Source organism: Coenobita brevimanus, chromosome 93 (genome assembly GCF_032717465.1).
Source record: "Coenobita brevimanus isolate Jiangsu-jjx chromosome 93, ASM3271746v2, whole genome shotgun sequence".
NCBI classification, from domain to species: Eukaryota; Metazoa; Arthropoda; class Malacostraca; order Decapoda; family Coenobitidae; genus Coenobita; species Coenobita brevimanus.
This window is the reverse complement of record NC_137046.1, coordinates 62,544,912-62,559,398: the sequence shown is the minus strand read 5'-3', so window position 1 is coordinate 62,559,398 and position 14,487 is coordinate 62,544,912. Positions and strand designations below refer to the sequence as shown.

Here is a 14,487-nt window from a genome sequence, read left to right as displayed (position 1 = left end):
ACTTGCTGCTGCCAGTCTATTTTATTAAATTTAATGAGGACCTCCAGTAGTGAAGGATTTAATGAAGGCTATATCTGACACCTCCAATTACAAATGTCTCCTCAACTGACTGAAAGCAGCAGAATGCAGCAAGAAAAATTACATAAGACATCTTTTGGCTCAGAGGGTTAAAGTGTTAATTGTACTATAGTACATTATCACTAAATGGGAAAACTTATATATACAAATATGAACATGATATGTGTATATGCACAAGCACATACACACACACACACACACACACACACACACACACACACACACACACACACACACACACACACACACACACACACAAAGTGCATAATCTAAAAATAATATTTGGCAATTGCGAGATCGTGGATAATGACGGTGATGATGGTGTGGGTGAAGGTGATGATGGTGAGAGGATTTATTGGAGGAGCAGCCATGTTAGGGAAACTCCTAGTACCAACCACGCCACTCCATGCTCTAGAAGACAAGAAGACAATTAATGCCTGTCAATTTTAATTCACTCCAGATTAGATTTACTCTCAGTCACAACTCATACCCTTCCACATTTGCCCATTTTCTCTCACTCTAACTCTTTCACCAATAACTATACAGGTAGTTCTAGTCTGAATGGATTATATTCAGAAGTGACAGTGTTTGAGTGAAGGAATATGTAAGGCATGGCTGAGTGTACCTCTCATTTGGAATGAATTATACATGAGTGAATTAAGGCAGACATTCAGTTTTTGCTAAGTCAAGTGGTTATAATGTCCCAGTCAGAATAATAGCCTTCCACTGGCTTTATACCCAAGAGGTGAATGAAGGCTTTACTATGATGCTGTCAAGGAAAGTGCACTACTCATCTACAGCTAAATGTACTGGACTACAGAGGTCTACATTTAGCCTTGGGCCTATACACCTCAAAGAGAGTAAAATGGGACCAGCTTTTATCAATTTCATTATCCAGTCTTTCCAAAGACTATAGCACATAACAGTTGAAATTACAATCTAGGTATGAACAAGCTGGGATGAAGATGACCTTCCCTAAAGGTCTCATGGCCAGCTGAGGAATCAAACACTAGACTTCTCAGTTATGAGACAACATCAGTATGTTTCCCATTACAAAACTGCCATTCCTCAAGATGGCAAGAGTAAGGAAGAAAGCTACCAATCATGTGCCTAAACATGATTATAAGCAGTCTTCATTACGTATCACCTTTCTGATGGTCTTTTTTTTTTTTCCCCTTATTAAGTTCCAAGTGAATTACAGAAAAACTGATGGAATGTTCCATTGGTGCCTTCCAAGCTGATTTGCCCGGTTCCCATTTTACAGTACCAATATAGCTGTAACTACATGCTCACCTGCAGCAGCAGATGGATGGCCCTCCATTATGGATGCCTGGTAGGGGACATCACTATGGATCTGCACAACACTGCTCTCCCAGTACCTTCCTTCAATACTCGCTGTGCACTTCACCCTCGCAGGGCCAGCCTCCAAGAGACGAGGCAGCAGAGAAAAGTGCAGCCCCAGCATCGCCGTCTGTAGCCCAGTCTTTGGGTCCTTTGTGGGTGGGTAGTGGGTCAACCAGGAGGGGTCAGCCTGAAAGAAGGAAAGGGTGTAGAAGCAACAAAATTATGTACAGTACATATATATATATTTTTTTAGCTCAGCCTGATGAAAGAGAATAACTTACTCTACTACTACTACTACTCCGACTGTCTTTCTTCTATTCCTAAATAAAATTTCTCTCTTACTTACACCATATATCCTGCTTATGTCTGCAGCTGTTCTGAAAAATATCACTTCTACAGCTTGCAATGTAGAAAGTTCTCTATCACTCACTGCCCAAGATTTGCTTCCCATATGAGAGTATTGGTGTTAAACAAGAGCAAAAATTTTGCAGTTTTCTGTTTGAAGGAAAGGTAACAGAATGGTCAACCTGATGGGAGGAATGTAAGTGGCAAATCTGACAGATATTTTCTATACTGTAATTCCCAGGTATGTCTTTTGTATCATATTCTTGCTACCCCCAGACAATTTTATTCAGTTTTGGAGATTTTCCAAACTGTAAAGTTTAGATACAGCCTTCAGTAATCCCTCCACTACTGTGTGGCTCTCTTAAGATGAAGAATTTGTCTCGTATCTTCAAAAATTACAATTAATATATATCCTAGCTTAATGGGTTAAAGCTGATTGAAAATATCACCCCCATACAGAGATCTATCCATGTAAATTTTGCTATACTTGGGTAACTTTGTGTATGAGAGGTGGAGGCCATATTTTAAAATAGCAATAATAATACTGTACAACTACTACAACTAATATTAATAATGATGATACTACAAACCTGCTCATCATTAATATAGAAGGCTAGTGTTGCTGGTGGTTTTGAGTTAGGTGATGTACACCTAACCATCACTATCTCATGCAACTGGTAGGCTGCCTTCACCCCCTGGATATTTGGCCTCTCGTCCGGAAGGTCTAAAAGAAACAAAATCCTTAGCGAGCCAAGACATATTGTTCTTGATACCTTCAAACTGTTTTATTCATCATATGATGTACTGTACAGTTAGGAGCAAAACTCTGCTCAACTTTTTGCCTCTTCTTTCCTGAAGAGTGTATGTGAGTGAGATGGAGGGGGGAAGGGAGGAGGGGATGGAAGAGTACGAGATGAAGGGATGGTGTGGAGATATACAGTACAGACCATGAGGGAAAGGGGTGTTAGTTGGAGGGAGTGCAGCCTAATGGCAAAGGACAGGGTAACATGGAGGTGATTTGTCTGTGCCCACCCCTTGCAGGACTGAGTCATCTGGCTACTAAAAATGAGAGACTAATATTTCTTACTTTCCTATGCTAGTTGATATATCTTAACTGAGAGAGGCTTGACACATGTCTCTGCCCACCGATGATTTTTCTTTTATGTAATTCTTGAGGTAGGAGGTGGATGGTTGCTATCATCTCTGGGAGGCACTACCACAAAAGCCATATAGCTGTGGGTGGGCAGAGCCTACAGTCCATCTCCAATTTTTATTTACCCAACTGTGACATTTTTTTTTTAACCCAAAGTCTGGAATGAGATTACTGCACATACACACAAATTCTTTCTACACAGCTACACTCTATCCCATGGTGTAGGCTGGACTAAACAGCACTGGATGACAGCTGGCCTACAAAAGAGAAAACACTGAATTCAAACTCCAGGCCCTACATAAGGGCTGATAGAGGTATTCAAGTAACTGACTTGTGGCACACCATAGGTGCTGGAACTACAGTACATGGCACCCAGTATCACTGTTCATTGCTACCAACAGGTAAAGCTGGCTTACATAATTATGCATGGGAAGGCATATAAAAATCAAATATAAATGTATAATACAACAGATATGTCCCAAGTGAGAACCAGATGCAGTGTAATGGTATGTGACCTTTTGACTCTGACTGTACCTTTGACCACATTTTCATGCACCTTAACCCCCTGGATACTCTGTCTCTTATCTGGATGGTTCCAGAGAATCCAGAGCATTAGTGAGCCATGATGGTTTATTCTTGCTACCTCAGAATTTGACTGTATTGGATACATTAAAAACGGAAAATATACAGTTCATACCAACAACAGTCAAGGTAGCAACTGCAGATTCTGTGTGGAATGACGGTGCCTCCCCAGACACCTCACAGCGGAACATGCCCGATGCCGCCAAAGTCACATCCTGTTGGGAGAGTACAGTATTAACCCACTGAATCAAGAAATGTATTTTGGATTTCATTCTTGCTATCTTCAGATAATTTGATACAGCTTGAGAGAACCTTTTCATATTTTATATTTTACTCGGGCCATCTCCAGACTGCTTTATTTAACCTGAGACCATCTGAACTGGATGGGTTAGATATAACCTTAATTAGGTAACCCTTTCAGGGCTGCAGATCCTTTCTAAGTTGAAGATAACTGTCTGCAGGCAGTAAGCATATATAATGCTAAGAGAAGGTTAATTAAAAAAAAAATTATCTACTGTATCTATCTTATATATATATATATATATATATATATATATATATATATATATATATATATCATCTCATCTCATCAGCCGTTTGAGTGTCCACTGCAGGACCGGCATATCCCGACTGAAGTGGGAACGATACAGCTACTATATGTCTACCAAGTGGCTTAGGCTGTCTGGCAGAGATTGTATGTAGGGTGTGAAGTTGGTCCTGACATTAAAGACGAGAGTGACCAGCCTCACTCATCATTGAGCAGCACTGCATGAGCAATAAACCCCAATCACCCCTTGGATATACACCTAAAGAGGCTCAATCCAACTGGAGCGCCTTAATTACCCACTAAACCACCCGGCGCCATAGTTTGGTTATATGATTACCACCCAGCGTAGTATATGGTTTCCTGGTGTAGGCTACAGGAAACCATTTGGCTTTTCACTCAATGCAGAGTCACCCACAGACAGAAAGAAGAGGAAAGAATGAAGGAAAGAAAAACAGAAGAGGAAGGAAGGAAAGAAGAAATGAAGGGAGGAAAGGGAAGTCACCCAAGAGCAGCACTACCTCGAGTGAGTGGACGGTGCACACCCCTACCTACCACTTTATAGAGAGAGAGAGAGAGCTGGAAATGCCTGGTAAGCTATGGGTTATGTGGATGGGCAGATTAGAGCGGTCTGCTCTGGCCGGAGAGTCGGAGGTTCAAGTCAATCCAAGGATCACTGGTAGACATCAGGATGGGCATTCGGTCATAAAGTGCTACACGCCCCAACCCAGGGGCAACGACTTAGCCCTTATCGAAAAAAGAGGACACGGCGTAAAACTCGAAGAACATATCCCTTTTACACAGCAACACTCTATCCTATAGGGTAGGCTGGACTAAACAACCCTTCAGTCAGTATATGGCTGGGGTTATAAATGAGATACAAGGTAGGGCAGCGGACGTAAGAGCGGCCCTAACGAGAGAGGGCAGCGTTTGGAGATTTCCGGTACTTGTGTCTGCAGATGATACTACATTGTTAAGTGAAGACAAAGGGAACCTACAATGCTAGGTGAATAAGTCTGTGAGAGTGTGTAAGAAACGAATCTAAAGAGTAAAGTTATGGTCCACGAGAGAAAAGAAGTCACTGAATGTACAGCGAGGTTGGAGGATGAGGAAATGAAAATGTGAATGCATTTAAGCACTTGGATAGTGTGATGAGTAAGGATGGAAGTTTGAAGGACGAAGTGCTTGAAAGGGTACAACAAGAAAGAAAGGCTGCTGGTACTTTGAAAGTAGTGATAAGAAATAGGGAAGTGAGCATGGAAGCAAAAAAGTCGCTGCATGATAGAGCTGTATTGTGATACCAACTCTAATGTATGGAAGTAAAGCTTAGACCGTGTTGGAAGGACACAAGTCAAGAGTGAGAGCAGTGGAAATGAGTTATCTGACAGGAGCTTGTGGAGTTACATGAAGAGACAGAATGACACAAAAGGAAGTGAAGGAGAGTTGTGGTGCGGATGTGGAAGTGACAGAAAGCGTTAGGAGAAATACACTGAGGTGGTTTGGCCACGTGGAGAGGATGAAGAGCGAAAGAGTAACACGGACAGTGTACTGTGTGTGTGTGTGTGAGGTGGGGAGGGGGGAGAAGGAAGGGGGGCCAGGGATAAGATGGAGGGATGGAGTGGAGAGGTACATTAGAGGGGGGAGTGAGAGCTGGGGGAGGGCAGTGATATGGCAGGAGACAAGGCGATGTGCAGGCGACTTGTTTGTTGCCACCCCTTACGGGATTAAGGCGTCTGGCAATATCTATCTATCTATCTATCTATATATATATATATATATATATATATATATATATATCTATCTATCTATCTATCTATATATATATAAAGGATTACTTCCCTAGATGAAGGTCTGGTCCTGAGGTGGACCTCATATGGACTGATACAACTGGTGCTGGAGGGGGATGCCTTCGCTTGGTGGCAGTGATAATGAATAATCAGCAGAGCATAATGAATGTCCCTGAACTCCTCCCTGTCTCTCAAAAAGATGATGAACAGCAGGAAAAGGACAACTTCAGCCTGCAGTCCACTGGGTCCAAAACAATAAAAACAAAGTCAACAACAAGAACAGATACGGAAACCAATACAGTACCTGAATCCTAACCCTGCCCCAGTCACTCTCCTTCGTATTGACCACCAGTGGTTTTCCTTTGAGGGGGAAGGTTCTGATTGGGGGATACTCTGCTGGCGTCCATCGGTAAAATTCATCGAGGCCGAGGTACCACTTGAGGGTGTACACGCTCTCCCCCTCCTTCAGGAAATCACACTGAAGCCACCCAGACTCACCCACAGCAATGTGGGATGGAACACTCACTCGGGTGATTCGCAGCGCCAGAGAAGTGTCTGTGGAAGAGAGAGGAGTAAATAATTCCGCTCTCGACCGCCACGAAATTTCTTCTTCGCTACATTCTAGATACTACCAGAAAATTCTGTTCAGTAAAGTGACACAAGTGACATAGAGCAGAGCAGGGATGGCATCTGCAGGAATGGAGAGAAGGGATCAATTCACTAACTTTATCTAGTTTAGCCTGGGGATGTCTGTTACCTTCCTACTTGAAACCTTCAGACGGGTTTACTCATCTTTAAGAGAAAAAATATATTATTAGTGGATTAATGGAATCTGTGTCCAACCATGTCCCTACAAATGCTTTCTCCACACTTAGCAAAATCCTCTGGAGGTAGAAAAAAAAAAAAAAAAAAAAGGCCATTGGATTTAAGGAAGAATTTATCGAGGCTGAGGTACCACCTGAGGGTGTATAAACTCTCTCCCGATTTCACAGCCAGATGCCTTAAATCCAAAGACGGTGGCCAGAAACAAATCGTCTCCATGTTACTCTGTTCTGTACCATCAAGCTGCATTTCCTCCACTTCACACTAAACCTCATTCATATACCTGTATTCACTGCTATAATGTGGGACCCCCACAATGACTCGAGTAATGCAAAGACCCTCCGTTACATGTGGGAGAGGGAAGGGGGTTACATATTATTGCATTTTCAAATGTAATTCTGGCGATACATAATGCTCAAGTGATACCTATTAATTTTTGCTACCATCAGTTGATTATGCTTGGTATGGTGATTCGGGTGATCTGAAGAAACTTAACATTTGTGAGGAAGAAGGTATCAATCATTCAACCTTAACCTTCTAAGAGAACGACTCTTTTCCAGGTGATTTTTGCTTTCACCAGCTGATACCGTTTTGTGGTGTGGAATGTCTAAACACCTGCAACTGGGATATGGATCAATTAATGAACTCTGTGGCCTGCTTTCCTGAGACTGATCCTGCTCACTGGGTGATCTCTGAACAAGTTAAACCAAGGTGGAGGAGGCCAAGGGCATGGCCACGTAACACGTAACTCAGGGCTGGAGCAGGTCGATCACTCCTGTCGGGAGATACTTTGAGGAGGATGAGTTGGTGCCTGGAGGGTTGCACAAAGGGATCCACGTGAGTGGAGTCGGAGGGTGAGTGAGGTTATGCACCCCACGGCGTTTGCCCCTTCTTGACTGATTAACTGAACCTAGTGATGCACTTTTTTTTAGTTTAATCTTGATACCACCTGACAGTTTTTGCTTAAGAAAGACTTCTATTAGTGAAAGGGTTAATGAAGGCTATATCTAACCCCTTCGATTTGAAAAGTTTCTTCGAGCTGAATAAAACAGGAGGAATCAAGAATAATCTAAAAACAGTCACGAAAATGAAGGATTAATCCCGATTCACTCTATGCTCGTTAACACCAGCTGATTTTTTCTGGCAAGGTGGCCTGAGTGACACCTGCGTAAGGTAAAATTATTAATCCTGGGCTATATCAGGAAGTCCTTTTTTTCAGTTTATTCTGCTGGACGTGGACGCCCTCATGAGGTGGCACTGATAACTATGCGGTTCCAATGCTCGGTTAGGTTATATAACCGTTCTTCAACTCTCTCCCAATCCCAAAAAGAGGATGGTGGACCGTAGGAGGACAGCAACTCCAACCTGGAGTCCTGTGGGTTCATGTTTCAGATGACCCTGGATAACAGCACCACCACCATCACCACCAACAACAAAGACTACAACTACAAGTGCTACTACTACCACTACCATCATCGAAGGATTTTTTTTTTGTGTGTGTGTGTGTGTGTGTGTGTGAGTGCAGCATGTCGGTGGGTACTCCTGCTACTATTTTTTTTTTTTTTTTTTTTTTTTTTTCCCCGGGGTGCAGCGCCTCGTTGGTATCTGCAGAAAAGGTGTAAATTATTCTCATTATCATCATCATCATTTAATCCTGTGCTGCCCACCAAGAGAAGCGTAGGAGCCCAGGGCTAGGAAAGTTGGTCCTGACATTTAAGATACGAGTGACCAGCCTCACTTATCCCTTAGTGGTATTATATGAACAATAAACCCCAACCACCTCATGGATATAAACCTGCACCGGCTCAATCCGACTGGAGTGCCTCAATTACCCACTAAACCACCAGGTACCAAAATTTGCTTATATGGGTACCACCCAGCGTAATAAATGGTTTCCTGGTGTACAGGAAACCATTTGGCTTGTCACTCAGTGTAGAGTCACCTGCAGACAGAAGGAAGAGGAAAGAAAGAAGGAATGAAAGACAGAGGAGAAAGGACGGAAGGAAAAAAGGAAGCAAGAGAGGAAAAGGCGGGCACCCGGAAGCAGCACTACATCGAGTGAGTGGATGGTAAGAGCCCCCACCTACGACAAAAATTATTCTCTCGACTAAATTTGTTCTGTTACTACCTCGTGATTTTTGGGCGAAGTGGAATGCCAGTGTGACATCTAAAAGAGAATCCACGACGGCCAAAATTAGCTTGAATAATAAATACATGACGCCCTTGAGATGAAAGAGTATAGTTTACCGTGCAAACTGGATTCACCCTCGACTTTTTCAGACCATTTAGCGTGAGGATGTCTTTCAAATCTTATTCTTACCATTTCCTGACGATTTTATTCAGATAAGGGTAGATATATTTTTCAACCGGAGGGGGAATAGACGGTCTTTCAATAATCCCCTCACTGCCATCATCATCATCATCATCATCATCATCATCATCATCATCACCACTATTACCATCATCACCACCACTACCATCGTCAGTATCACCACCACCATCTTCACTACCATCGCCACCACTATCACCATTACCATCACCACCACAATAATCGCTATCATCACCATCAACGTCACCACTGCCACCATCATCACCACCACTACGTCCATCACCATCACTATCATCACCATCACCTCTTCTAAGCTAATTATACTCGTCTACAAGGTTATTTGCAACCATAAAAAAAAATCAAAAGGCGCCATCGTATTGAAAGAGTTAACCAATTCAGACCGATGACAACATTTTGCGTTTTATTCTTGCTGCCACTGAACGATTTTATTCAGCTTACGAGACCAATCAAGTAGTGAAGGGGGTTAATGAAGGGTATATCAAACCCCTCCGGTTCGAAATTCCTCCTCCTCCTCATCATCATCATCATCATCAGCAGCAGCAGCAGCATAATCATCGTCATCATCATAATCATCATTATCATCATCGTCGTCGTCGCCGCCGTTGTCGTCCCGCCTCTTTACCACTCACAGGTGGGGTGAGGTAGGTAAACAAAATATATATATATATATATATATATATATATATATATATATATATATATATATATATATATATATATATATATATATATATATATATATATATATATATAATGGAACAACTAATCAAAGCACGACCAATGAAACTGGCCATACATTCATTTACTCTCAAATCAAGGCCCCGGAATACTGACTACAGTTCGAAATGCGGCCCTCAAGTGAGTAAAATGATCCAGTCGGTAGCGTGAATGAAATATGCATGACGGCTTCGGGCTGAAGGAGTTAAGTTCGCAGAGAGATAGCCTTGGCCTTTCAGCAACGACTGCGCCATACAGAGTGGGCAAGAAATCAGTTTACTATAACAACATTTTTCTGTATCACTGGTATCAACAAGGTGAGGCAAAAATATGGGTTGAATTTAGTGAGTAGTGTATTCAGCCTTAAACTTTTCACCACTTAGTTTTACGGTGGCGGAAAACTGTATAAGGGGAAAAAAATGTAGGCAATCTCTGGTATCTACAGATTGAGACAAAAAACTATTCACGTCTTCCCCTTTCAGTTACCCCACACTCTAATTGGATCTTTAGCTGGTTAGTTAGAAGTAACTAAAATATACTCTCTCAACACTAAGCCACGCAGGGCGGTCTTCAAGTGTGAGGGAATGTACCGCAGTGTGGGCAGAGAGGAATGTTTGTGGTTTGTATTTTGCGCTGGTACTGAAGAAGGAAAAGGTGATGGCCGAATCATGGTCAGAAAAACATCGTGAAACTGAAAAAATAAACTAAACTATGACTTCACTGCCCTGAAAGGATTTAATAAATTATACATACCGCACCTTTTCCTCGCTACGTGAACAATTCTCTCACTTGAACGAATGAACTATTATGGTAAGATATCCTTGGCAGGGTTTGAAAAGTCAATGTCGTAATAGGCTTCACATTTAAACACTTCACGCTACCACGCCTCCCATGCCCCACACACTTTACTTCACACACACAACACACCAGCCACAAAGTTCCACACTGCTCCACACTTCTCTGTCACATCTCACATTACAATAACACACACACACACACACACACACACACACACACACACACACACTAGTACACCCAGACGGTGAGAGTGTGACGGAGAGACATGAGAGTACAACAATAGGAGTGAGAGAGAGAGAGAGAGAGAGAGAGAGAGATGGGGGGGGAGAAAAGTTGAGACTGAGAGACAGAAGAATAACTCAATCTCATCCTTTCGTCCCTACCCACGTCTCCTCTGACAATAAGCCGTCTCTTCAGTGGCTGCATTTACAAAGTTTCCTAAGCTTAAGCTGTATATGAGACTGTTTCTGTATATGTTTGTTTTCACTCAACTACCAAACACCCAGTCAAACCAGAGTTAAAAAAAGAGAGAAAATGAGAAAAACAAAACGATCTGTGATAATCGCTAAATTTTATGGAGATTTCTTCATCTCAGAAAATGTCTATTTTATGACTAGCTACATCCCTGGCCTCTCCTCCTCCACCTCAATGAGATCCTCGCATGTCAGTCACCCCTGCCCATCCCTCTAATAATCCCATGACCTGTAATATTACCATTTATCTGAACAGTGATATGAGGATACGTGGTTCTTTTGTTGATGGGCTAAGGGAAGGGGGAGTAGCTTAGCTTAAGAATTACTGGTGAGAATGCAGTTATTGTTGTTGGAAGATGTGAGTCGAAAGTGCTCTACATGAACTGAGCAGTGATATGGGCTTAAGTTTTTCTTCTGTTGCTGGAAGACGACAATGGAGAGAAATCAATACGTCTTGTCAATAAAAAATAGTTACACTGTACTTTTGTTGGAAGAAGCGGGGTGGACCGAGAGTGTAATATACCGGTATGATCTGAGCAGTGATATGAAGGTCCGTGTTTTTTTTGTTGTCATAAAAAGAAGCGATGGATCAGGAACAGCTTGTGTGATCTAGCCAAGTGATATGAAGGTACGTGTGTGAGAGGAAGAGACGAGATTGACAGTATGACGAGACGACAGGTGTACATTAAGTCCTCGTTAATGTCGGCTAGTGTGTGTGTGTGTGTGTGTGTGTGTGTGTGTGTGTGTGTGTGTGTGTGTGTGTGTGTGTGTGTGTGTGTGTGTGTGTGTGTGTGTGTGTGTGTGTGTGTGTGTGTGTGTGTGTGTGTGTGTGTGTGTGTGTGTGTGTGTGTGTGTGTGTGTGTGTGTGTGTGAGATTACGTTCACTGCTACCCTCAATTCACAACAGGAAAGACAAATACACTGTTAGCCCGTACTAAAAACAGTGGTGTTATTACAGTCATTGAGCCTGTTCCTTGCTTTAAATCTCTCTCTCTCTCTCTCTCTCTCTCTCTCTCTCTCTCTCTCTCTCTCTCTCTCTCTCTCTCTCTCTCTCTCTCTCATATCATTACCAAAAGCCACAATTCAGCCACAACCAAGTCATCCATCATAGTCTCTCTCTCTCTCTCTCTCTCTCTCTCTCTCTCTCTCTCTCTCTCTCTCTCTCTCTCTCTCTCTCTCAGATCATTACCATACCATCACACACACACACACACACACACACACACACACACACACACACACACACACACACATCCTCGGCTTACCACATGCAAATTATGTGTTATTACGGCTGCCGGGAGGAAAAAGATAATTTCTGACACCAGAGACGATATAGGGAAAAAACTATCTAAAATCAAACCTACCCAACCCAACCCAACCTATCCAACCCTACATTACCCAACCCTACCGTACCCTACCCAATCTAGCCCTACCCTGGCTAACCTTAGCGAACTAAACTCAACCAAACTTAAGTCAATCCAGTCTAATCCAACCTATCTAAACCCAACCATACTTTGCCCAGCTTTACATAACCGAACCCAGTCTAACCAAACCTAACCACATTCAATTGGGGTGGCAGAAAAATACCCCGAGTTCCTCATTACACAAAGAACGCGAATGAGAGGAGAAAGTATGTTTGTTACCCCGCTTCCTACCACCTCCACCTGTGTTGTGCGAGGTACCGTGCTGTGCTGATTACAAATGCAAGTGCTGGGCGGTGGAATCGTCACCTCTTTGGCCAGTAAGAAAAAAAAAAAAGTTTCCTGTCCTCCTTACCCCGTTTTAACTCCTTCACAAGATATCTCCCTTTCATTGAATTAATTCATCTAGTGATAAAAAGAACAAATTGTACGTATCATCGTCCTGAAACTTCGTTATACTGTATCTGTCTATCTATCTAAAGATCTGTTTATCTGTCTGTTTGTCTCTCTATGGCTTTCTATCTACCAAGCGAGACTACTGACCTAAGGAATGGAACTATACAGCTTATAGATAAGAACAGCCCACCAATCTTCACGTTTCCTAAATTGTCGGGAATTTCGCCGTGAATAGAGTCTTTGTAGGGGAATTGTGAGATGTAGGGAGGTGTTGGGGTGAATGTGGTGCTACATTAGGGTCTCTCTCTCCCTCTCTCAAATCTTTCATCATAATACTACGTTCTCAAATCATTCTGAGAAAATGATAGCACCTCAAACGAGCATGGGCCTTCAAGAAATTACATGCAGGAACTGACAGAGTAAGTGTTCGGATATTCGGCGACGTCAGACTTAGGATCAATGTTTGGGGAAGTTTTCAGATATTTGCTGGATTTGAATTTGGGATCAATGATTGGGTACGGCTTAAGATAGTCAGTGGGGTCGGTCTTAGGATTTTTGACGAGGTCAGGCTTGGGATGTTATGGGGTTAAGCCTGCGATCTTTTTTCAGTTCAGACTTGGGGATGGATCGTGGGGTGAGGGGTGAGGACCGTGTAGCAACCACAGTGACTGGTGGGGTCGGCCTGGATCCCTGAAATATTCACTCAGATCGATTAGCCACTGCACCCCCGAGGATCAATTGTCACTATTCACAGGGGAAGTTCTTTCTTAACGCCACTCGCAGCACTGTAGTTTGTTCACCTTCACTTGGCGGAGCTCTTTCTCCTGCTGTAAGGTTGTGAGTGCCAATATATTCAGTTTCACTATCACATACACACACTAAATTACATGAAGGTATATCTAAACTGTAATCTTTGCATGTTGCAGGCCTGTATGTCCAGTGTTGAAGATGTTAAGGTATTATTATTATTATTATTATTACCATTATTATTATTATTATTATTATTATTATTATTATTATTATCATCATCATCAACATCAACATTATTCCGGTATTTCACATACATAAGTCTATTGGCCAAATAAGACAATACTGTAAGAGATTTCTACATCCTTTCCATAGCAGTTCGTCACTCGAGTTAATCTACCGTTACAGCTCAGCATTCAGGATGAAGAGATGGCAATGTTGGGCCAAGGTAAAGTGAAAGGAGTATTGTTCTTTGGCCATCAAGTGTCAGAGAAGCTATCAGTTGTCCGAAAAGGGGCGACAATTCATAACAACACCCTAGCTAATACTATCACACAGGTCATGAATTAGACAGCAAAGTGGCGACATGTAAAGGTGAGTGGCACGTGCGAGGACTGCTGGGCCTCAGGGAACGGGGCTTCAGGTCTATGCGCAGTCGGACAAAAAGAAAAGTCAAATCGCATGCATGAAAAGAAAGAAAAACTTAAAAAAAAAAATAGACAAAGACAACTAGATCATTCCCACCCGTAATGAAAGTAAGAGGATAGGAGTAGGATGAAATATACAGGTACCGTAATAAACACACACACACACACACACACACACACACACACACAACGGTACTGATGTGCAACAAAGGAATAACAGGGGAGGTAGTTCTACTTTAAACATCTCTACAGGAGTTAAAATTTATCACGAATCATTTTGCAT

General features: G+C 42.4%; 1 protein-coding gene across 1 annotated transcript in view; it reads right to left on the bottom strand.

Moving 5' to 3' along the window:
* Window positions 1-306: 306 nt before the first annotated feature.
* The window catches only part of LOC145412462 (uncharacterized), a 36,871-nt gene continuing 22,690 nt past the window's right edge, over window positions 307-14,487 (bottom strand). The window contains exons 2-6 of the mRNA XM_080282347.1: window positions 6,138-6,461; window positions 3,618-3,717; window positions 2,358-2,491; window positions 1,372-1,609; window positions 307-489 (exon numbers count right to left, since the gene is read on the bottom strand). Of these exons, the coding sequence (XP_080138473.1) occupies window positions 431-489; window positions 1,372-1,609; window positions 2,358-2,491; window positions 3,618-3,717; window positions 6,138-6,461 (855 nt within the window). The 3' untranslated portion in view covers window positions 307-430. The remainder of the gene's footprint in view (window positions 490-1,371; window positions 1,610-2,357; window positions 2,492-3,617; window positions 3,718-6,137; window positions 6,462-14,487) is intronic.